Source organism: Kryptolebias marmoratus, linkage group LG3 (assembly GCF_001649575.2).
Source record: "Kryptolebias marmoratus isolate JLee-2015 linkage group LG3, ASM164957v2, whole genome shotgun sequence".
NCBI classification, from domain to species: domain Eukaryota; kingdom Metazoa; phylum Chordata; class Actinopteri; order Cyprinodontiformes; family Rivulidae; genus Kryptolebias; species Kryptolebias marmoratus.
In genome coordinates this window covers 24,979,647-25,002,051 of record NC_051432.1, presented here as the reverse complement: position 1 = coordinate 25,002,051, position 22,405 = coordinate 24,979,647, and the positions used below count along the sequence as shown (strand labels likewise).

General features: G+C 42.5%; 2 protein-coding genes across 2 annotated transcripts; both read left to right on the top strand.

Moving 5' to 3' along the window:
* The first annotated feature begins 762 nt into the window (after positions 1-762).
* On the top strand, positions 763-7,553 carry ptger1a (prostaglandin E receptor 1a (subtype EP1)). Its single transcript, XM_017416915.3, has 3 exons — positions 763-1,428; positions 2,943-3,853; positions 6,571-7,553. The coding sequence occupies exons 2-3, from the start codon at positions 2,984-2,986 to the stop codon at positions 6,826-6,828; spliced, it is 1,128 nt and encodes a 375-aa protein (XP_017272404.1). The 5' UTR covers positions 763-1,428; positions 2,943-2,983; the 3' UTR covers positions 6,829-7,553.
* Positions 7,554-9,289: 1,736 nt separating this feature from the next.
* LOC108236377 (interleukin enhancer-binding factor 3) lies at positions 9,290-20,955 on the top strand. The gene is made up of 20 exons (XM_017416985.3): positions 9,290-9,458; positions 9,829-9,967; positions 10,819-10,954; positions 11,246-11,433; positions 12,055-12,214; positions 12,290-12,443; positions 15,085-15,179; positions 15,548-15,643; positions 16,437-16,548; positions 16,631-16,728; positions 16,812-16,908; positions 16,986-17,126; positions 17,565-17,755; positions 18,390-18,515; positions 18,594-18,725; positions 18,804-18,965; positions 19,041-19,170; positions 19,251-19,289; positions 20,123-20,443; positions 20,535-20,955. Exons 2-20 carry the CDS (start codon positions 9,861-9,863, stop codon positions 20,648-20,650), a joined length of 2,601 nt encoding a protein of 866 aa, XP_017272474.1. The 5' UTR covers positions 9,290-9,458; positions 9,829-9,860; the 3' UTR covers positions 20,651-20,955.
* The last annotated feature ends 1,450 nt before the right edge of the window (positions 20,956-22,405 follow it).

The following is a 22,405-nucleotide window of genomic DNA, read 5'->3' as shown; positions in this document are numbered from 1 at the left end:
GCAAGACTTTTGCTCAGTTTCAGCTTCTTTGGCAAATTTCAGCTACATTCAGAGTTCATTTTCACAGAAAATGTAATTTCCTCAGTTTGTTTTAGGTTCTGGTTGAGCTTTTCGACTCGTTATCTAAAAAAACCTGATTTTTACTCCTTTAGACCTTTTTAAGACATCTTAAACTCTAAAAGCTCATAGATGAATTTGCCGTTTTCTCCCTCCAGAGATTACAAACCTGCTTTCTGGCGTCAGTCTTTAAGGAAACCAAACCAACCTGTCTCTGTGTCAGAACCCCCTCTGCGCTGCTTCCTGTGAACCAGCAGCTAATTCCAGGTGTTACTTTGGATCAAACCAGAACCTGCGGCCCACAGCTGGCTCACCGGCTTCCAGGAAAATTAAAGCCAACATGACCACCTGTTCTCAGCCTGCAGGACAAAAAGCTCCTTTAGTTTCAATTCAAGAAATAAAAAAAACATATTTTTCCAGGATGCAGCTGCAGAAACATCTGGATGAGTCTTCTTATTTTGCCTAAACGTTTACACAAGATTACTGAGCATGAAAAGTGAAAATGTGAAACAATTATCCCTGTTAGTTTTTTCTGGTCTCCTCACTAAGAGAGATGAAAATGTGAAACAATAATCCGCATTATTATTATTATTATTATCCTGATGGATAAAGTTTCAGAGAGTCTGCTCCTTCCTTCAGACCCCGAACCCGACCTGCTGACTGCTCCATGATGTCCTGGATCCTGCGGGATAGCTGATATTCCAGAGGTTATTTTGAGCGCAGCGTTGCGCATTAGGCGCGTAAAGAAGAAGAGACGCGGTCATGGAACAGGAGCTTTAAATCGATCCTGGAGCCTTAAAAAAAACATCTCTTGATCACAAACTGCTCCAAAGACGAACAGTTTACAGTCAGCTAAGTTTGGGACAGAATATTTATCAGTGAGGCGCGAATCTGAGCAGCTGAAACAAAACAGGACTCGTCTCGTTTGGGATCTGAAGGAGGTGAGAGTGAGGTGAGTAACAGTGTAACTCACCGCCTGTGGAGATAATGTAAACAGACTGCAGCAGAGCAGAGACTGAGGACGCCCACACACACACACACACACACACACACACACACACTCACAGGCTGAGGACGCGCGACTATAAAAACCCCAGACGGTGTTTCAGCCTCACAGAGGATCCTTCTTTTACTCCGAGCCACCATGAAACCCAGACCCGGACCCGGACCCAGTCCCGGACCCGGCTCAGGATCATGCTCCTCAGGACGCATCGATTTATGGGTTTTTCTCCTGCAGCGGAGGATTTTATTACAGAGACACACGACCTCTTAAGTGACTCCTTCTTCTGGATTTTTTCGCTGAAATCGTTTCTCAGACGCGCTTTTCTTGGAGTAACTCTGGATCTGCAAGGAAAACATCTGGTCCCACTGGTGAGTTTTTAGCCCAGATTTATTTATTTGCATTAATAAAATATATTTTCGTGGGGAAACTATGTAAGTCTACTCATACTGCATATAATTGCATCATGACAATCATCATCATCATGTTTATTCCAGAGTCTGGAAGGTTTCAGTCAGTCTGTTAGCAAAATATCTAATGAACCGAAATTAATTAAACTTGCAGAAAGTAATCACTGGATGTAGATCTACAACTGATTGACTTTCGAAGCGAAACCTCACACCAAAATAACCTTAAAAACATTTTAAAATGCCACAATTCAGTCAATTTTACAGATTCTGACCTGACGTTTTGGTGTGGTAGTACCTGAGAGTGATTTTCAACATGCATCCTGGGCTGTAATAGACTGCACAAGAAAAAAAAATACCATTAAATTCATGATCTAAACTTATTGTCTGTTAGCAAAATATCTCATGAACCACTGGGCGGATTTTAATGAAACTTGCAGGAACTAATCACTGCTTGAACCTTAAAAAAACTAATGAAGTTTTGAAGTTAATCCGGTTAAAAATGTCCAAAAAAGGCTGCAACTTTTTTTGGAACCATTTCTCATTATAGGCCTTTTTTAAAAATATAATATCTTGTTCAGACTTAAGCGTGAGCTAAATTAAGTCATTATGCAGGGATAAAACAGTTTTTTTTATATAAAATAAATTTAAAAATCATGATTTCCATGTTGAGCTCTGTTGGTTTTTTAAGACAAACGCTTAAAAATTCCAACAAGAAGCTTCATTTTGGCAAAAACGCAAACATTTTGGGGTTCTATAGATTAAAAAGGTGGTATAGATGTATGAGCAGATCCGTCAGGAGTTTTTAAAGAAGAAAATGTAAAACACAAATCATGTTAAAATTTGCACAAAAGCTGCAAATTTGAGAGAAACTTGATATCTGTTAAGTATTGCTCTAAGCTGCAGAGTTCCTGCAGAGCTTCTTGTTATTACCCAGAGATGAAAAACATTCCTCCAATAGTTTAATCCCTCGTTTGGAGGCGACATGCAGAAATGCTAAATTAACCAAAATTGCGGATGTGGCTGCTCGTTTTGGCTGTATTCTCATTTTTCCACTCATTTATTCTGCGTGTTTGTTGAATTTCAGTTTGCATACATAAATAAAAGGATCTATCATCCACTGAAGGAATTCACATCGCTGTTCGTGCTAGGGTTTCAATTCAAGATGGCTGCCCCAGCCATCTCAAGAGTGTGTTGAGGATGACTCTCAGCTACTACCACACCAAATTTCTGCTCAGTATCTGTAAAACTGGCAGAGTCATCTATGCTAATGTCACTTAGCTGTTGCGGCCATCTTGAATCGGGTTAACTCCAAATGTTAATGAGTTGTAGGTGATTACGCTCCGGGAGTTTCATTCAATTACATTCAGTGGTTCAGGAGATATTTTGCTAACAGTACAAACAAACACACACAGACACGAGCAAAAACGTTATTGTGTTGTTTTAAACCACATGCTTCTCTTGTGTCTCTCCTGCAGCTTTCTTTAATGATGAACCCCAGGAGCTCTGCGATTAGGAGATGTTAGCTGTGAGTCACTTCAACTCCTCCGCCTCGCCGCTCGTCCCCCGGCTGGCTGACGGCGGTGGAGGTTTGGTGGAAGCCATGGTGACGGCTGTGGGGCAGCTGCAGCAGGAGAATGTCACCTCGCCGCAAAACCAGATCGGCGGCACCATCGTCGTTGTGTTGTTCATGTCGCTGGGCATCTTCTCCAACATTGTGGCTCTGTTCATCCTGGTTAATGCCTACTCCCTGCAACGCAGGCGCTCCAAAGCCACATTCCTCCTGTTTGCCACTTCTCTGGTGATTACAGACTTCTTCGGGCACGTGATCCCTGGCGCCATGGTTCTGAGGCTCTACCTCATTGGAGGCGTGAGCCCCGAGGACTTCGGCTCCTCTGACGGCATGTGTCAGTTCCTGGGGGGCAGCATGGTGTTCTTCGGCCTCTGCCCGCTCTTCATGGGCTGCGCCATGGCCGCAGAACGCTGCCTGGGCGTCACCAAACCGCTGCTGCACTCGTCCCTGGTCACCAAAACACGGACAAAGGTTTGCCTGTCTGCGATCTGGCTGGCGGCGCTGTGCGTGGCCCTGCTGCCCTGCTTCCAGCTCGGATCCTACACCTACCAGGAGCCGAGGACCTGGTGCTTCATCAACGTGCTCAATGACACCAAGGAGGTGGACGTGGCGTTCGTGGCGCTGTTCTCTGGGCTCGGGCTGACCTCACTAGCCGTGGCGCTGGTGTGTAACACCATCAGCGGACTGACGCTGGTGCTGGCCCGGATCAGGAGGCGGCCCGGCTCCCATCACTCAGCCAGGTCACATGACATAGAGATGGTGGCGCAGCTGGTTGGCATCATGGTCACCTCATGTATCTGCTGGAGCCCTTTACTGGTAGGTACAAGAAACCAGAGGTTAAAAACAACCGAGTTTTTTTGTCTGTCTGTTAGTAAAATATCTAATGAGCCACTATGAATTTTAATGAAACATTCAGGTAATTGGATGTACATCTACAACGGACTGGCTTTTAGGGTCAAACCTATTCCAGGTGGGAGCTACAGCTAATCAACTTTAGCGTGCACAAAAATGGCTTCACCTCAGTGAACGTTACAGACACTGAGCTAAGATTTGGTGTGGTAGTACATGAGAGTCATCCCCAACACATGCTCCAAGCACAAACAGATCATGTGGAATCACACAAGGCATTGCTTTATTGCGTGAGATTGCTTATAATGTTGTTTTAAACTTTTAACCAAATTAACTAAACCCACAACAGTTCAGTTCAAGATGGCTGCCACAGCCTGTTTCTCAACATCAAGGTCATCTTAGTCTGAAACTCTGGCATGAAGGCGACTCTTAATTAAGAGTTGTTTTAGCTGAAAATAATTTAAAACTTAAGTTACCTCACTCAGAGGTTTTGGATCTGGGTTAAACCTCCTCTCTGGAATCTGTGGGTATATCAAGACCGTGCTTCATTAATATTATCATAATTTTGTTCTACCTGAGAGAGGGAAACATCTTCTTGTTGGTGCAGTGAGCTCAACTAAAAACAAAAACTGCAGTTAACCCTGATCTGATTAGATGTCCGGTCATCTCCTGTGTGTCTAAAATATCAGATGCACAACTGATTAAACGTGTTTGTTTTATCTGCAAGAACAAAGTTTCCCTGATCTGGTCAAGAGAACAGTTTTAGCACAAAAACTCAACTGTAAATCAATAAAAATGAATGTTGATTACTTACAATTAAAGACTAATATCTCCTCTCCTGCCAGAGTTTAAAACTAAAATCAACCCGTGTTTAGAAGTGACAGAGCTGTAGCCGTTTTGGCCAAACCTTGGAAATAACTCATGTGATATCTTGATACGTAAAGCTCAAAGAATTGGTTGGAAATGTCTCTCAGCTGCCACTAAAACTGATTGCGTCATCGCCATTTCTACAGGCTAAGGTTGCTTAGCTGTGGAGGCCATCTTGATCGGAGTTGACTCTGTAAGTCAAACAGCTGATGTACGAGAAACGATTACTTTATAAAATGTTTCATCAAAGTTCGTCCACTGGTTCATGAGATATTTCGCTAACAGACACAGCCACAGGCGATGTGATACTAAAGCATTAATGTCTAAAGTGTTGCTCAAATATAAGAGCTTTCAGTCATTTGAATCCCAGCTCACATTTCCAAGAGATCCTCTTGGTGCAACACTCAACGACACAAAAAAAACACCTCATGTGTTCGAGTCAGTGACAGACAGAAAGGGCTTTTATATATAGAATATAAAGTGCTGTCTGTGTGAACGGGGCTTTTACCGTAAAGTGGTTCTGAGTGGTCCGTGAGGCTAGAAGAGCACATTTTGTATAATCTGTTGGCAAACATCGATGGCAGAGACTCGTTCAGTTTCACTAAAGTCTGCAAAGCTTCGAGGAAACCATCCACCGTCAAAACAGCATATCAGATTAAGTATCGTAGTGTTTTTATTTATTACTTACTACCTTCTTATTCGTGCTTGTTATGTATTTACCTCATTTATTTTGTTTACAGCTTCGAGACTCAGTTAATAAACGTTGACAGAAGCCTTATTTTTAAAGCTGGCGCCGTGCAGTGTCACAGCATTCGTTTCCTTTTTACTTCTGCTTATTTTTTTCTTTGTGAAGACTTTGTAAAGTCTTTATCATCCGATAACAAAGACTCCTGTGGCGGACGATCCAAGCGTAAAAATAACATTTTACCTCACGCTAACGGCTCTTCTTGTGCTCAAAACAACGACAGCTTTGGTTTGATAACTCGTTGTTGGCTGAAAAAATTAGTAACTGCAGTTTTTGGAACCAGTGGGACAAAGTTTGTTTCATTAAATCCTGTGGAGCAGGCAGCGATGCTTTATTTACTAAATGCTGTTTGCAGAATCAACAGCCAGGATTTTTTGGGGGGGGAAACTAGATAAAAAGGCACGACTGCGTTCTGCTTCTTTAAGAGAAAGAAAACTTCAGCACTGCAGGGAACTGCCTAAAGGACGGAAAAATGTAATATGGTGGCATCTGTGAGAGTAAAAGGTAATTTTATTTAGCGTAATATTACGGGTTTAGAGTTATATCAACCTGTCTTAAAGATGTCATCTGTCAACAAAACCCTGTTAGATCGCAGCCACACCACGGAGATGGGAAGAAAAGAAGAAATTACATCTTTGCTGTCAAATTTCAGCTGTAATAAATGTAACGACACATCCAGGGTTTGATAAAAAAAGGCTATAACTCTGTCATTTTTCATCATAGTGGTAGAAAATCTCCGCCACGAAAGGCAGTGGGCGATATGCACTCTTTTAAGGAATGCTAGGCCTTTAATTTGACCGTAGAAATCACGCTTTAAACATTTATTTATCCATCAAAACACAGTGAAATGTTTAGAATTACTGTAAGTAATCAGTTCATGATTGGTCTTTACTTTACTACTTTAATTCAAATTTGTGTATTTGTGTTACAAGCATTTTAAAAAGATCATTTTAAGAACACTTAAAGCCTGTGTTTGATGCTAGTGACAGAAATTTCAATTTCTAGAGGCGGACGGCATGTTGTAACTCTTAAATTATTATTAAAGTTCATGTTTCTTGTCTTTTTTTTGTAGATCTTTGCCCTGATGTCGGTGAAAAGACCCATAGGTGCAAATCCGTCAAACTACGAGACCCTGATGCACATGGGCGTGAGGCTGGCCACGTGGAACCAGATCCTTGACCCCTGGGTCTACATCCTATTGCGCCGCACCGTGCTCCGCAAAATCTACCTCATCGTGAAGTGCCAGGCGGGCATGAGGGGAGGCGTGATAGGCCGCTGGGAGAAGAGCTCCTTCCCCAGCTTGGACCAGAAGGAAGTCAGTCAGGTGTGAGCAGAAAGAGGCGGAGCCTGCGGATGTATTTGGCACCAGGTCACAGAACACACCAAGAACTCGGCGGTTAAGACTTTCAGAAAGAAAGACGTGGATAAAATGAGGCGTCAGGATCAAACTATGATCGTTTTTCTGCGATATGCGTCATGGATTCAGTTTGTCACCTTTATCCAACAATATCGTCTGACCTGACAAACGGAAGCTAGCTAATGCTTTGATTTTGCACAAAATATTATACATGCTCTTACTGTTTACTTGCAATAAGTGAACATTCCTGATTATTATAATCACGTTGTAAAAGGATAAAAAAAAAAGTGTCTCATTGCAGCGCAAAACGCTTTGTCCCCAGGAACTCAAATGTTTGCAGAAATGATATATATGAAAAGACTTGTTTGTTTCTTTCACCACCTTTAAAATTAAGATTGTGTGCAGGCAGCTGTGGTCTGACCACAGGAGGGCGCTCCGGAGAAAAACAACCCCCAAACCTTAAAATTAAAAGGTTTTATTCATGCTTAATACTGAATGTAATTTATAAAAGAATGTTATGTTTTGTTTTGTTTTTTTAAAAGAGGAAATTATCCATGTTTGTGTTTGCAAATTGGTTTGTGTTTACATATGTGAATTAATGTAAGATTTTATAAGTTAATACTTGAACGTAACCCTCATTGTGCTGGGGATGTGTAAACTGAATGTAAATAAAACAATGTGCTTTTAAAACTTCCTGATTTCTCTCCCCTGATTCACTTCAGTTCAAAAGAGCTTTTTATAGTGGAAAATGTTCTTTAACGACAGCAGCGAGTATTTGAGTTGGATGTTGTTTGACGCTTTGGTTTTACTGAGTGTGCTGTTCATATTTTCTCTGAGGAGATGTGATCTCCTGCTGAGTCACGCTGCACTTCACTTTCAACAGACGATGACAAATCACAAAGGATATTCCACAAAGGCTATGCAAATAATAACCTTATGAATACAGAACACAGATGAGTGTTTTGATTCAGGCTTCACTCAGTGTGGGTTTTCACTGGTTCTGCATCATAAATACAATAAATATCCAGCAAGTTATAAAGGAGGTGTACCGCCTCTTTAAAATACTATTGATCCAAGGCTTCTCTCCTCCTCGGCAAGGTTTTTTTTTTTTTTTCTCTCGTCTGGAACATATTTGTCCTCTAATTCCAAAGATCTGCATGATCTCTCTGTCAGAGACAATCCATCTGCTGTAGGAATTTTATTCAAAGAACTACCCAGAAAACTGTCTGCCTCCAGATAAACTAACATACAAATTTTCCTGTCATAGACAACGAGCCAACAGCACCAGTAAGGCAAATAAAAACAGAAACATCTTCTTATTGCTGTCTGAGTTCCATTACTTTACCTTGGTGTTCCTGCACTGACAGTCACCATACAAACAATAAAAATTTAACTTGTCTTGGACTTTTTAAGGATGATGCTACAAAAGAGCTTGAGTTTAACTATTTATTCTAATAAGGCAGAGAATTATTACAAGGCCAGTGCTGGGGCTTCTGTCTACAACATTTTAAGGATAAAGCCAGAAGCAGAAGCCACGAATAAAGGAAGTATTGACTCATATAGATCCTAGGCTTCGTCCGTCCTTAAATTATATCAGTAATCATACTATGTGTCGCAAAAAAGTGGCTTTAACTGGTTCAAGCGAGTGATTCTGTGGGTGTAATGCAACCTTGATGTGTAAGCATGCAGCAGCTGTCAGTAAACTGCTCACACTATGGCAGGGCTTCAAACAGCCGATAAAGGCCGTTGAGCAACAATCCTCTGTTTCTCTTTAGGACTTACCTTTACTTTAGGACATATCTAACAGTGGAAATCCAGCATTTATTTCCTAGACTGCTGTGCAAACATATGCCTGTACTAATAGACTAACTGTACCACTCCGTTTGGGAATTGAGGCCAGCAGGAACCAGTTTACAGAGTCTGCCATGTTGTATTTTTGGATCCAGAGTCTGCTCATTAATGATGAGGGGGTTTTAAGTCCTGCCTACCTCTCCCCTGACCACAATCATAGTCTTATATGACCTTGAAATAATTAATTACAGGTAAACATGTATGAAAAGATAATAGTGTTTGAACATATAGTAGGAATGTAAGAACAATAAGAGTAATTGACTGAAAAGTGGGTTTTTTTTTGTTTGTTTACATGGAAGTGGGCGGAGCTTAAAACTCATACCGACTTCAACTTCCGGGTTTCAGTCCAAGCTCTACTTATGACTTATTATGATTTATCTTAAATTCTCTTTTAGTTGTTGCTTTATGTGGTGTTTCGTTGTACTTTAAGTTTTGTACTGTAAACTCCGCGCAGCATTTTGGTCACGATGCTGTAAAAAAAAATAAAAAAATATATAAAAAAATAAAAAATATATAAAAAAATAAACCTGCAGTCCCGCTCCGTACCAGCAGGGGGCGACCATTGAATCAATGAACTGCGGTCACCGGCTGCTGCATCACATCAAATAAAAAGAAGCAAGTGGGTTCTCCTCTCACTCGGAGGACGCTGTTTGGGTTTTAACGGCTGTGAAACCTTCCGAAAGAACATTAAGGAAAAGGTGGCCACGTTCTCATAAAAAGGTCTACAACTATTACGTTGTTCTCCGAGGAAGGTGAGCCGCGGTAGCTTAAACAGAACTCGACCCATTTACATTAGCGGTCATGCTAGCTAGTAGCTAACGTGATTATGAACATCACGCGAACATTCAGTCTATAGTTACCACATTTATTGATGTCTTTAATCACACATTAAGTCTGTTGAGAGGTCGAGCATTCATGCACAAATTCATAATTTTTGTCTAAACGACCTGTTTTCATCCTTTCTGCTCGATGTTTATATATTAGCCGCTAACGTTAGCTGCCACTTAGTGACGCTTGCGTGCAAGTAACTGACACGTAATGATATCAATGACCTCTTCCCTGCCTATATCCGTCCAACAGAGCATTGCTGAACGTTGACATTTTTTTCATTTGGCAAAGCAGGAGGCGTCCTCGTGAAGTGCAGTCGTGACAAGATGGCTGCAGTGATGGCGTGGGACGAGCAGCAGGCCTACGAGGAGCTGCTGTATTGGGACAGTCTGATCCAACAGGGTCACCGCCTCATTCCCGAGGATTTTTACAGGTGCACTGACAGCATGCACTGTTTTTCCTCATGCACAGCAAACATGAAGTGTTGGGAAGCATGCTTGTTGTATTTATCCTGCGCTTTGCATTGCATTTTTTAGAAGTCCAAGCAAGAGGGAATTACTAAAAGATAACGCCAAATACCTGTCTTTAAATGTGCTAATGCAGCTCTGTTCAGTCCTGGTCCTGGAGGGAAACTATCCTGCATGTTTGCACCGTTTCTTTGCTCCTCAGCAGGTCTTCAAGTTCTGCAGAAGCCTGTTAATCACTCAGTCATTCAAATAAAGTGTGTCACAGCTGAGAAACATCTAAAACATGCAGGATAGTGGCCCTCCAGGATCAGGATTGGGCACCACTGCGCTGATGCAACTTGAGAAGGCTGTGTTAGCAGCCTTCATTAAAAGGAACCTGATTATACTGTATGATGAATGGTTCAGTGGGTGCTTCATTGTTGTTTCCGACCAGATGGATGCCCAAATCTTTTGAAAAACAACTCTTCTTACTCCCAAAACTCTATGTGGATTGTACACTAATTACTCATAAAAACACAAGCATTCTTGTCTTTTTCTCTCAAAGCCTCCAAGAATGCAGAGACTTCACAGCCAATCTTCCACAGATTCAATTATATTTCAGCTCCAAGTATTCTGAAGACTCTTTTTAACTTGTCACTTGTTGCTGTAGAAATCATCAGTCCTCTGTGCTCAGAGTTGAAGAAATTTTGAGATCTGACTCAGTTTCTGGAATAGTGACTGTATAGTACCAGCCCCTTTGCCAAAAGTGTCACGTATTGATTGCTCTAAAATTGTGCCTCGTTTCTGAGATTCTCGTTTTAATGTTGGATCCTTTCAGATACGAGGAGTTGCGTTATTGGTACGACTGCCTGTTCTACGAGGAGGAGCTGAGACAGTACCACGACTACATCACTTCTATTGAAAATGCGGAGGAAAATATGGAGGATCAACAGGAACTACGTCATCAAGAAAAGGTTTTTCTTCCGTCCTTTTCATAACACTTAGCTTTTGTAATCGTCAGTGCTGTGCAGAAGTCTTGAACAGCCCCTTATTTCTTTATATTTTTCTTCTGTGGCATCAGAATGTCTTGTAATCCTTCAAAGTAGTCTTGAATTTTTACATTATTTTACTCCCATTTAGCTCAGTAAAGCAAAATCTCTTTTATTGCCACAGATATAAGTTGTGAACAATAAGTACAGAACTAATGCAATGATTTAGTATTTAAAGAAATTATTTTTGTTGTTGTCTTCCTGTTTTCAATCAAGGAGCCTCCTCAGAAGAGCACCGGGCCACATGATCGCATTATAATGGCCAAACACTCTGAAGTGTACCCCTCAGCAGAGGAGCTGGAGGTTGTGCAGACGATAGTTTCTCACGTAGAGTGTGCTCTTAAGAGTGTTTCCGACCAGATGGACGGCCATAACGGTGACTGTGGACCTGCAGAGGCAGGGAGGTAATGGTCTGATGTTAATTTGAGTGAGTATAAATGCATGACAAGCGAAATAATGTGCACGGCCGAGAGTACAGATTTTTGTGTGCTTGGCACATGAATACAGGCCAGGATTGTAAAAAAAAAACTTAACTACTCAAAATGCGGTTCGCATGTCGCTTGGTTGCAAATAGAAGTCAGTGAGGCTACAACAGAAACTTTACCTATTTTCTCACAATTTTCTTGCAATTTTGCGTCGACAGCTAGTCTGCAACAGTCACAGCTCAGGAAGATTAAAAGAGTATAAGAGTATTAAAACTGTCAGTCATATTTTCTCAACCCTGATACTCATCTTTGGGAGTTTTAGTGTATCAATGAAGATGCTCCTTGTTCTTTCTGACTGTGCATTAGATTTGTCTTCCTCGTTTCCCTTCTGTATGTCGCGATGTACGAATTAGGCTTTAAGCGTCACACTGCGTTATGATCTTTATGATCAAAACATGAAATGGGAGTTTGTCTTTTTGGAGTAATAGTGATTTGTCCCAAAGCAAACATTTGTAGCTAAAATTCCAAGAAGCATTTGATTTGTTCAGATAAAGTTGGGCAGAAAGACGTTTTATGTGCTGTTTTTTTTCCTAAATGTAGTGACGAGCGTATCTTGCGTGGCGTTATGAGGATCGGCCCCGTCGCCAAAGGACTCCTGCTGAAAGGAGACAAGGCCCTGGATCTGGTCTTACTTTGTTCCAGCTGGCCAACAACCACTCTGCTTACAGAAGTGGCTGAAAGGTTAACAAAACAGCTGGAGGTAAGGAGGAAATCCTGCCGCTGCTTTGTGGCATGTTAGGATATATCGCTCTGATTATTACCTTTGTGTTAATAGGTGATTTCTGCTGGAACCTACACAGTAAACCCAAGTCCTAATGATGCTGCTGTTATCGTGAAGCGCACGAAGGACACAGTGCCGTGTCTTTTCATCCACCTGACTTCGCCTTGCGTCCGGACGGAGCTGATGAGTTCGGCAGCAGAGAAGGAAGGTGAGTATGCTGGTCTGATTTCCAGATAGACCTCGGCTCTCAGAGGCCTGCTCTGCTGCGCCGCTCATCTGTAATTGTGGGTTTTACCTCACAGAACTTGTTTGCACTTCATTACACGTCAGTGGTGCTTGTGCAGTGACTCTTTCAGACCGGAGCCACTGAACAACCAGTTAAACTGGGCTTCTCTCTTGCTCGACGGTCTTGGCGTCGTTTTGTGATAAACTAGGTGCTGATATATTCTGTTCATATTGTTAATGACAGAACTTTTATCACACATTAAAAAAATCTGCTTATTTTTGTTTTTTTATGTTAAAAGTCCACAATCTTTTAGGCATAACTGGTCAAAGCGCGTCTTGCATGCCCATGATGGTGCACATGTACATTTGGACCCAGTTGCTGCAAAACTGATGCACAAGGAAGGGATTTTTGTGGGTTGGTATGGGAGAATTTCAATTTGACGGACAAAGAAATACTGATTTCTAAAACTATAAATCACAGCATTGTTAAATAAATGTGGTTTGTTGAGCGTTGGTGGGGCTTTGGTTAAATGGCGTGGGCTGTTTTAACAAAAAGTCTAAAGTTTGGTATAAGGCCCTGTTCAAACCGAGCATTAACATCCATCTTAGAGGTTTTGATTGCAAGTGATCAGCTCTAAATGGGAGTGTTCACACTTGATAGTTAAATGCAGACCCTGAACTGGTCAACAAACAGGATGTTTCTCTAAAAATTACAATAAATTTAGGCATTTGATCTTTTAAAGCAGTTCAAAGCCATTCGAATCACATCTTTGTAGTTTTATCTCTTGATGAATTTAATTATCTAACAGATACATATAATACGATGATTAGTGACTTCACGGAGCTCAACGTTTAACCTGTAAAATCCACCGGAGTGAAAGACGCTGACAGCCGTCGTCTGTGTTACACGGCTTCACTGGGAACGTAGCATCAGCGCTAAGTTTAATTAGGCGACTTAACGCTGCTCAGATTACAGCTTGCGGTGACCACAGCGGGTCTAGTCGGCTCCAAAAACAACCAGAACAAAGAAACTAAAGAGAAACTCACCACAGCTTCTCCTGCAGTCGACTCTGATCCAGACAAAACAGAGAAGGAATTAGATGATAAAAAGGTGATAAACCTTTGCTGGCGGGGGAAGCTGTATCTTCAGAATTTTTTAAATGATGGTTGTTTTTTTTATCTGTAATTGGGCGTAAAATAGACATACTAATAGACCATCTGTGCCCGCTGTCTCTCGTTGTTGGGAATTGAAGGCAGCAGGAACGGGTTTACACAAGCTGCCGTAAAATAGGCTTAAAGTCTCGCCTACTCCCCCGCACGCAGTCATGGTGCCTTTTTTTTAAAGCATGAAATAACTAAATACCTAATTACAATTAAACTCATTAAAAAAAAGTCATTTGAACGTACAGCAGCTAGGTAAAAGCTACGTGAATCCGCGCCTGAAAAACATCTGAGGAGTGTTTTTAATGTCCTGTTTGTTGACGTGGAGGAGGCTTAAAGGTTTTACTGGAACCAGCCGGCAGGAAACCTGGTTCAGTTCCAGCTTCAACTTCCAGATTTTTATCTGAAGTGGACTTATTATAACCTATGATATGTACTGTATCTAGACCTCTGATGAGAACCAAGAGGTTGAAGTCAGAATAAGACCAACGTTTCCTGTCGGGTGGTTCCAGTTCAGGTTTTAAGTCCACTTAAACAAATGGAACATTGCATTTTAAAAAAAAATAAAAGTAGCACCATGACTGTGGTCTGGACCGCTTTAATCTGCCTCTGAAGGTGAGCAAAAGCGTTTTCAGTGCATATTAGGGCCGTTCACACCTGTATCGCTCGGGTCAGAGGGGTAGTTTTGGAGTCTCGTTTACAGAACCATACCAAAAAAGAACTTCAGTTTTTTTTTTCGTTCGCCGTAATCCACACTAAAGTTGTGGGTTGAAACCTTTAAAAAACCATCGTAGTCATTAAAGCACAATCCAGGACTGACACTGTTTGTAAAGCGTCCGGGCGGATCTATTAAATCGTTTTTACTCGAACAACTCGCCTCAGTTAGGAATAAATCCGTTGCCGCCGACCATTTAAATAGAAACGATAATCGAGGACAAACCTGGTCCGACTCTTTGCGTTCCCGGGTTTTTTTTTGGAGACCTTTTTTTTTTTTTTTTTTAGAGCCGCTTTCAAAACGGGGACAAATCAGTTTTGCTGCAGTGTGGGTCAGACGTAAACTTCAAATGCTTGTGATTTACAACTGATTGCCTTATAGTTGTCAAGTTTTGTAGGAGCGCTGGACCTTTGACCAACTGGACGCACTGTCTCAGGAAGTGAGGGGTAGCAGCAAACCCAAGCCGTGGGGCTGAGGGACGGGGGTATTTACTGTAGTGGAGTTAACACACTTTCACTACATGCAGTGATGTGAGTAACGCTCAGGCCATGACAGTATTTCTACTTCCTCACAAGCTGGATGAGTTATCTTAGAGCTTTAAGACTGAAAACCGAGGATTAGCTACTTTGGGGACCCCTCTTCCTTCCTGCTGCTGTTGCTTCGGGAAACGCTGCTACTCCTCGAGCTGCAAGACAGAACCAACCCCCTTGGTCAAACTGTACCTTTTCTTCTTATCCCACCTCGTCAGTAGAAACGCAAACAGTCGACCATCCGCCGGACGTGCTGGACAGGCAGAAATGCCTCTCTGCCTTGGCGTCTCTTCGCCACGCCAAGTGGTTTCAGGTTTGCATTCACGTCCTTATTTGCACATAAAATTGAAGAGTTTCCTTAAGTGATCTGACCTTCTGTTTTCTGTCATTCTAGAGACAATGACAGCTATTGGCTTTTAAGTGTAGTTTGGGATCTTAAGATTGCAAAATTTAAAAAACTTGAAGGATGATGTGCTGTTCAGTACCAATGACAGAAGTGGGTAAAGCATTGGTATTGATACAAGCATTGAATTTGACGCAAGATGGCTCAGTAGTTCTTAACTCTTCTGTGCTTGCTTGGTTTTCTGAATCATTTCACGGAAACTCAGAAAGCACAGAGGTACGGTCACGTCAGGGGCGGCGGGGCCCTCCCACTGAACTGGGTTTTGTTTTGTGCCCCAGGCTAAAGTTAGCGATAAGATTTCTGCTGTGGTCGTGATCCGGATCTTCAGGGATTTGTGTAACCGAGTCCCGACCTGGATGCCCCTCTCGGGATGGGTGAGAAACTCGTTTTTCAAATAAAATCGCACATCGGATCAAATTATGCTAATGACACGTTGTTGTTCTCGTCTGTTTGCACATTTACATGTTTTATCAGTGATTTCCACCTGTTATCGCCCACCGCTGAAGGCGGGAGATAATGCTTTTGCGTGTGTGTGCGTCTTCATCTGTCTGTAGTGTTAGCGAAATCTCTCGTGAACCGCTGGATGGATCTCAACGAAACTCGCAAAGTAATCATTGGATGTTTATCTGCAACTCATTAACTTTATAAGATGGCCGCCACAGCTAATCAACGTTAACCAGCACAAACATGTCTGTGACTCGGTCAGTTTTACAGATATTGAGCTAAAACTGGGAGTGGTAGTAGCTGAGGGTCACCCTCAACGTATTCTCTGAGCTGTCTCGTCTTAAGATGATTTTAGTTTAAATCTTTGGCATGAAAGGCGGCAGGCGATATTCTTTTCTTTTTTATTGTTTAATTGAGAGGGGACAAGTGTTAAGTGTAAACAAATACTGAACACAGTAACATTTATAGCCTTAGCTAGTTTGCCAGATGGGTCTTTAACAACATAAAACAATTTTAAAAACAATAAAACATTCCTTCAAGGAATGCTAGGCCTTTAATTTAGTTTCACTGAATATCTGTTGATTTAGTTGTTGACACATAATCTGTCTGAATTTACCTGGAAGAGGCACAGAAAACCTTCAGTAGTTGATGTTTTTAGCTGCTCACGTTTGTTTGTTTACCCCCAGCAGCACTTTAAGCTGTTTTATTTCTCCCCTCCTGCAGCTCCTTGAACTGCTGGTGGAGAAGACTGTCGGGACGGCTGAGAGAGAAATGGGAGTAGGCGAATCCTTCCGCAGAGTTTTGGAGTGCATTTCCTCTGGAATCCTTTCAGAAGGTGGGATTTAAGGAGCTGTCAGCTAAAAAAATCTTCCTTCGGGCGCTAACCAGAGTGCACTAATAGATTTTGCTTTTTAAAGACTCCCCCGGTATCAAAGATCCGTGTGAAAGGGAAGACGCAGACGTCTCTGCGTCTCTGACCGTGCAGCAGCGTGAAAACATCACACAGAGTGCTCAGGTAGGGTGAAAGCATGCAGGCGCACATTCCAACCGTATTATTAAACCAATAAGCTTTTGGATAACTTGTGGGTTTTTTTGCAGCTCGCCTTGAGGCTGTGTGCGTTTGGGAAGATGCACAAGGTGTTGGGGATGAGCAGGCTGAGAAGAAATTTGGGAACCAGCAGCAAAGAAGGCCCAGGTAGATGAGATTCTCAGTGCGGTCACTTCTTTCATCAGATGATCCTCTCTCATGCTTGCTGCTCTTGTTTCGTGCAGCTCACCTGTTACCCATCGCTCACTTCAACTTCCCAGCGAAGAGGTTATACTCGGAGATGCAGAAAGCACAGGGAGAGCCCAGTCGCAGCTTCAAGAAGCAAAAATTCAACGAGTTCGATGAGAACCTCCCAAAGAAATTATGTCAGTATTAAATCTTATGTACTAACATAACAAAACTACATATATCTTCCTTTTATCGGGGATTCGTCCTTTTTTGTTTGTGCACCTGTTAAAAATCGAGCCGCTGAGTTTTGAGTCGGCTGAAAACAAACAATGAGACGTTATAAAAGCAGGTGTTACAATCCCCTCAGCTGATAGAAGCAGGATTTTACTGTTGTTTGCATGATTGTTTGGTTTCAAAGAAGGAACCATTTTCACTCCCAGATTTGTGATAATTGTTCTCATAAAGGAAACGGGAGAAAAGGAAACCCCACCTCAACTTATTTGATTGATTGTTGTTCTTTAAAAGTTGTAGGATTTAAAAGTTACTGTTTTACTCATTAAAAGTGTCGTTAAAATAACCTTTAGAGCAGCGGGGGATTTATGTTTTTAACTGTTAATCTGTTTCTCTTCCTGCAGTCACAAACGACCCAAACGTAAACGCCGTGATGCGTCTCAACCATTACAATCCTCGCCTGGAGTACCGGCTCGTATCCCAAACTGGTCCCATCCACGTGCCGGTCTTCAAGATGGCTGTGGACCTAAACGGGAAGACGTACGAGGCGACGGGACCTTCCAAACGAGCCGCCAAACTTAACGTCGCAGCCAAGGCAAGACTGGTTCATTTTGATCTGCAAAAACTGGTTTTAGTTTCCCTCTGTTAGATGTTTCATCAGGAATCAAGAATGTCTGTCAGGCCTCTGATACACCGAGGGGTGAAAAGATGTTTCTGATGAGCAGGAAACTGGTGATATTTCTATAAGAGGAGGTTCATTACAGTACAGAGGATACAGAAGAAGGCAGCGTACTGGGAAGGACACAAAGATGAAGGCAAGGTGGACGGTGAAGAAGAGTTGGACTTATTTAAAGACTATTTACAGGTTGGAGGGTGCAGTTTAAAATCTGCACTGCAGGAACTTTAAAGAGGATTTTGTTCAAAGTAGTGTTTAGGTTCTGAAAAGTAGCATGAGGTGTAGACCAGTTAAATATGGCACGTTTGTTTCTTTAAGCTATTTGCTTTACTTAAAAATATATTACTAATGTAAGGTCTTATCAAAACAAGTGTGAACATCAAGAAAATGCCAAATAACTTCTGTAATGCCTAAAATAAACAAAAGAACAGATTGCTGAGGAGATGTTCTCGGCTTCCAGACACATAACCAGAAAAAAAAAAACATGTAGTTTGGTGGTGTTGAGGTGGGCCTTAACAGCAACTACATGAGTGAATGTTTTAACTTCCCGTAGGTCCTGCAGGATCTTGGTCTTCCAACAGGGATGAAGGCGAAACCGGACTCCGGCGGCAGCGGCGGCGGTTCTGGTGGGACCCAGAAACCGGCTGAAGCTAAATCCCAGACTGCTAATTCAGAACCGGTGTGTTGTTCAATCAGAATAAAAGACCTCCTCGGGATAGTGCTGTAATATTTTTTTAAATGTATTTCTCGTAAACAGACAGGTCAGGGTCACATATTAACAAAAAACGGCAAGAATCCCGTGATGGAGCTGAACGAGAAGCGCCGCAAACTGAAGTACGAGGTGACCAAACACAAAGGAAACAACCGTGAAAAGTGCTTCGTCATACAGGTGAGTCGGCAGAAACCCACGCTGGAAACGTGGCTGGAAAAATGTTCGGCTTTTATCCTCCTTTTTCCGGCTTCTTAGGTGGAAGTGGACGGGCAGAAGTTCACTGGGAAAGGGCTCAACAAGAAGGAGGCGAAGGCCTACGCTGCCCTCGCTGCTCTGGAGAAGCTGTTCCCAAACAACGACGGCGCCTCCGACGACAACAAGAACGCCGTGAAGAAGACCGTCACCTACACCGACATGGTAACCTGTTTGACAGCCGACCCTCAAAATGTCCACCTCCCGGTTGGCTTCATTTACCGTTTCCTGTTCCAACAGCACATCCCAGGATTTGGCACCATCCGCGGCATCCCATCCGACTCCGGGACCCGCGGCTGGGGCCCCAACCGAGGGGGCCGCGGCCGGGGCCGAGGCAGGCCGTTTCCCACAGGACCAAGCTATAACATGAGTAAGAGATTTCCCAGCAACTCGCTGCAAGCCTCGCCGGCTCGGGAAAACTGACTAAATGATTTCTCGTTATTTTAAAAGCCAACTACAGCTACGAGGGCAGCGGGGGCTCAGGCTATCGTAAGTTTCTGAACGTTCCCTCCCTTTTTTCTTTGTGTAGAGTGTAAATCAGGGGTGTCAGGGGTGTTAATCTCCAGGCCTCGAGGTGTTCCTGCTCCAACACACCTGATTCAAACGGTTTAATCACCTCCTTACCAAATCATCAGGTTCTCCAGGAGCACGCCCATAAACCAGGTGTTTTAAAGACGTCTAAAACATGCAGGAGAGCGGCCCCCGAGGAACGGAGTTTGACACCCCTGGTGTTAAATGTCGTGCATGATTTCTGCGAGATGTTGGAGCATTTTGGTTTGAATGACGATCAAATGTTGACTCAAAATCTGTGAAACTGACTGAATTATAATCATTTCTGGAGTTTATTTTTTTTTATTTTAGCTGTTAATCAGTTGTAGATGTACATATATTGATAATTTTCTGCAAGTTTCTTTAGTTTGTGATATTTTGCTAACAGACCGACATAAAAACGTTATCGGCCGACGCTGAAAGGCGGCCGATAACGCTGTTCCCTGATCCCATCGACTCACAGAGTTCCTCTCAAAGATTCAATCCTCAGTTTGGAAACTGGGTTAATATTCCCAAATATTCCACAAATGTCCCAGTTTCTACGGAATGCCAAAAACTCAAACTACAGCTGACTCATATCCATCCCTTTCTGTTTATCAGATACTGAGTTGATGGGAAATGTTGGAAAGCGAGCAGAGGCTGACGTCTGCTTTGTTTTTTTCCTTTTCATTAAGTTGCACTGGATAATAATCTTAAATTAAAAGCAGAAAATCATTCAGGTTAAGTGAAATAACATCATTAGTGCTGAAGTCTCGTTTTCACTGCCTTTTCAGATAAACTGTACGGTAACAACGCCACGGGAAAAGGTGCCGGAATGAGCGGACCGGGCGGTGGCGGCGGCAGCTACGGCACGTTTTACCCCGAGAGCAGCTCCACCTTCTCCTCGCCGCCGGCTTCGGCCTCCAGCAGCACGAAGGGGGAGGGCTACCACTCGATGCCGCCTCCCGTCGATCAGCAGAGCCCGTACAGCTACGGCTACGGCGACGAGAAGAAGAAGATGCTGACCCAAAGTCAGAACCAGGGGGAGGATTTCTCCATGTACAGCACAGCGTATCCCAGCTCCGTCACAGGAGGACACACGTACAACAGCTACGGTGAGCGGAGAGGCAGATTCAGGGGGTTTGTTGAGCTGCTGCGGAGCGGATAAATATAAAAGGTGTCTCGTGGTTTGATCTCTTCGCTCAGGCTGGGGGGACCAGGCGCCCTGGGGGGGTCAGCCGGGGTTCGGGATGTACCCGGGCGCCGAAGGACAAAACCAGGCCTCGTTTTCTGGATTCAGCAGTGACAACACGACCTACTGACCCTCTGGCCTCACACGGCTCGTCTTCAGCGTGGATAACTGACCCTCAGAAACCACTTCTGTTCCCCGTTTCTTTACCACTGTTTGTAGTTTTTTGACACCAGATCGTCGGTAAAGTTTCTTCTAACGCCCCGTCGTCACGCCCATTTTAAGACGAGCGATCTTTCTTTGAGCTTCTGTATCGGTTCGTTAGCAGAATATTCGGATTCGAGGCTGCTTGTAGTTTTGAAATAAATGTTTAATGGTGTCGTTAAGATGCTCCGGACTTTCCTTACAGGACATTAAATTACTCCTGGTTTGAGTAAACCCTCGGCCTCAGCAGTTTGATTACGCTCCGTGTCGTTTCTGAAACTTGACTTTCCCGTTTCTTTGAAAGAAGAAGCGACCGCAGCTCTGAGAACGGCCGACGCTGAAGATGTTTCCCCACATCTGGACTTCTCTGCGGCAGATGTAGAGTTTAATTGTTTTTGTTTGAATGGGGCACGTGCCGTACGTCCAGCTGTGGTTCAAGAGGAGAAACTGTACTTTAAACAATCATAGAAGCAACAGACTGGAGTTAAAGAGTTAGTTTATTAATCTAAATTAATTACTTTTAAAGAATTAAAGGTCTCGGATTCCTTAAAAGAACCTTTATTTCCTTTACTGCCCGAGTGTTAAACTCAACTCATTTTCTGATGAGAAATGGCGGCGTTAAGCGTGATCTGTGAGCCCTCAGAATATGTGCTGGGGCTCACGCTCAGCTACTAACACGCCAAATTTTAGGTCCTTATCTGTAAAAATGACTCAGTTGTAGCCATTTATAAGCAGAAGCAGCTCAAAATGAGATGTAGAGTCCATAAATGAAACTAATTTCTTTATTAGACTTAAAACAATTAAACTTTATCCATATTTCCTCTAAATGCTCGAAGACCTGAGTGTTTGTTTAAAAACAGAACAATCAGGAGCCGTTTTTTAGTTTTGAGCTTTGATCTGTGGTTTTTATCTGGCCGCCTGATAGAGCTTCGCGTTATCAGCTTGATTTACTCAGGGGAGAAAAAAACGAAACGGTCAAACAGTTTAAATGCCTCCATGCTGCTCACGTAGGGTTTTAACGATTCTGTTTAAGTTGAAGAACAAAGACCGGAGTGTGAGAAATGGAGACAGATTCTGACGCAACGACGAGAAACGAAAACTGGAGAAATTACATTTTCTGCTGAAACAGAACGCTGATCGACTGCTGAAGCTTAAGGTTAAAATAGAGCCTAAAATAGGCATTAATGTAGCTAAAAGCCAAGAAATTTCAACAGTGCCGAAAGATAAAATGAGCTAAAATCAACAACAACTTCGAGAAAAGCTAAATGTAGTAAAACTTTAGCTATGAACTAAAATGTCTAAAACAACGGAAACCAAAATAGCATATCTAAAAGTGGCAGTAGCCAAAAGCTCTAATTAACAAAACCTCAGCTAAAAGCTAGATGTAGCAAACCTGTAGCTAAACACTTAAGTATAAGCCGTAGATAAAAGCTAATTGTAGCAAAACTATAGCTAAAAGCTACAATTAGCAAAATATCACAAAGCAAAAATTAGTGAAACCTTAGCTAAAAGTCAGCCAAACATCAGCTAAACCGTAGTTAAACACTAAAATAAATAAAAGCCATAGCTAAAAGCTAAAATTAGCAAAAAAAAATAATAAGTAGAAAACTGTGGTTAAACACTAAATTTAGCAAAACAGCACAAAGCTTACATTAGCATAAGAAAACTAAAACGGAGCAAATCT

Coding starts and splice junctions, on each gene's coding strand:
- ptger1a (XM_017416915.3), top strand. CDS start 2,984: ATGTTAGCTGTGAGTCACTTCAACTCCTCCGCCTCGCCGCTCGTCCCC. Junction 3,854..6,570: donor TCTGCTGGAGCCCTTTACTG/GTAGGTACAAGA, acceptor TTTTTTTTGTAG/ATCTTTGCCCTGATGTCGGT.
- LOC108236377 (XM_017416985.3), top strand. CDS start 9,861: ATGGCTGCAGTGATGGCGTGGGACGAGCAGCAGGCCTACGAGGAGCTG. Junction 16,729..16,811: donor ACATCACACAGAGTGCTCAG/GTAGGGTGAAAG, acceptor GTTTTTTTGCAG/CTCGCCTTGAGGCTGTGTGC. Junction 18,966..19,040: donor CCGTCACCTACACCGACATG/GTAACCTGTTTG, acceptor CTGTTCCAACAG/CACATCCCAGGATTTGGCAC.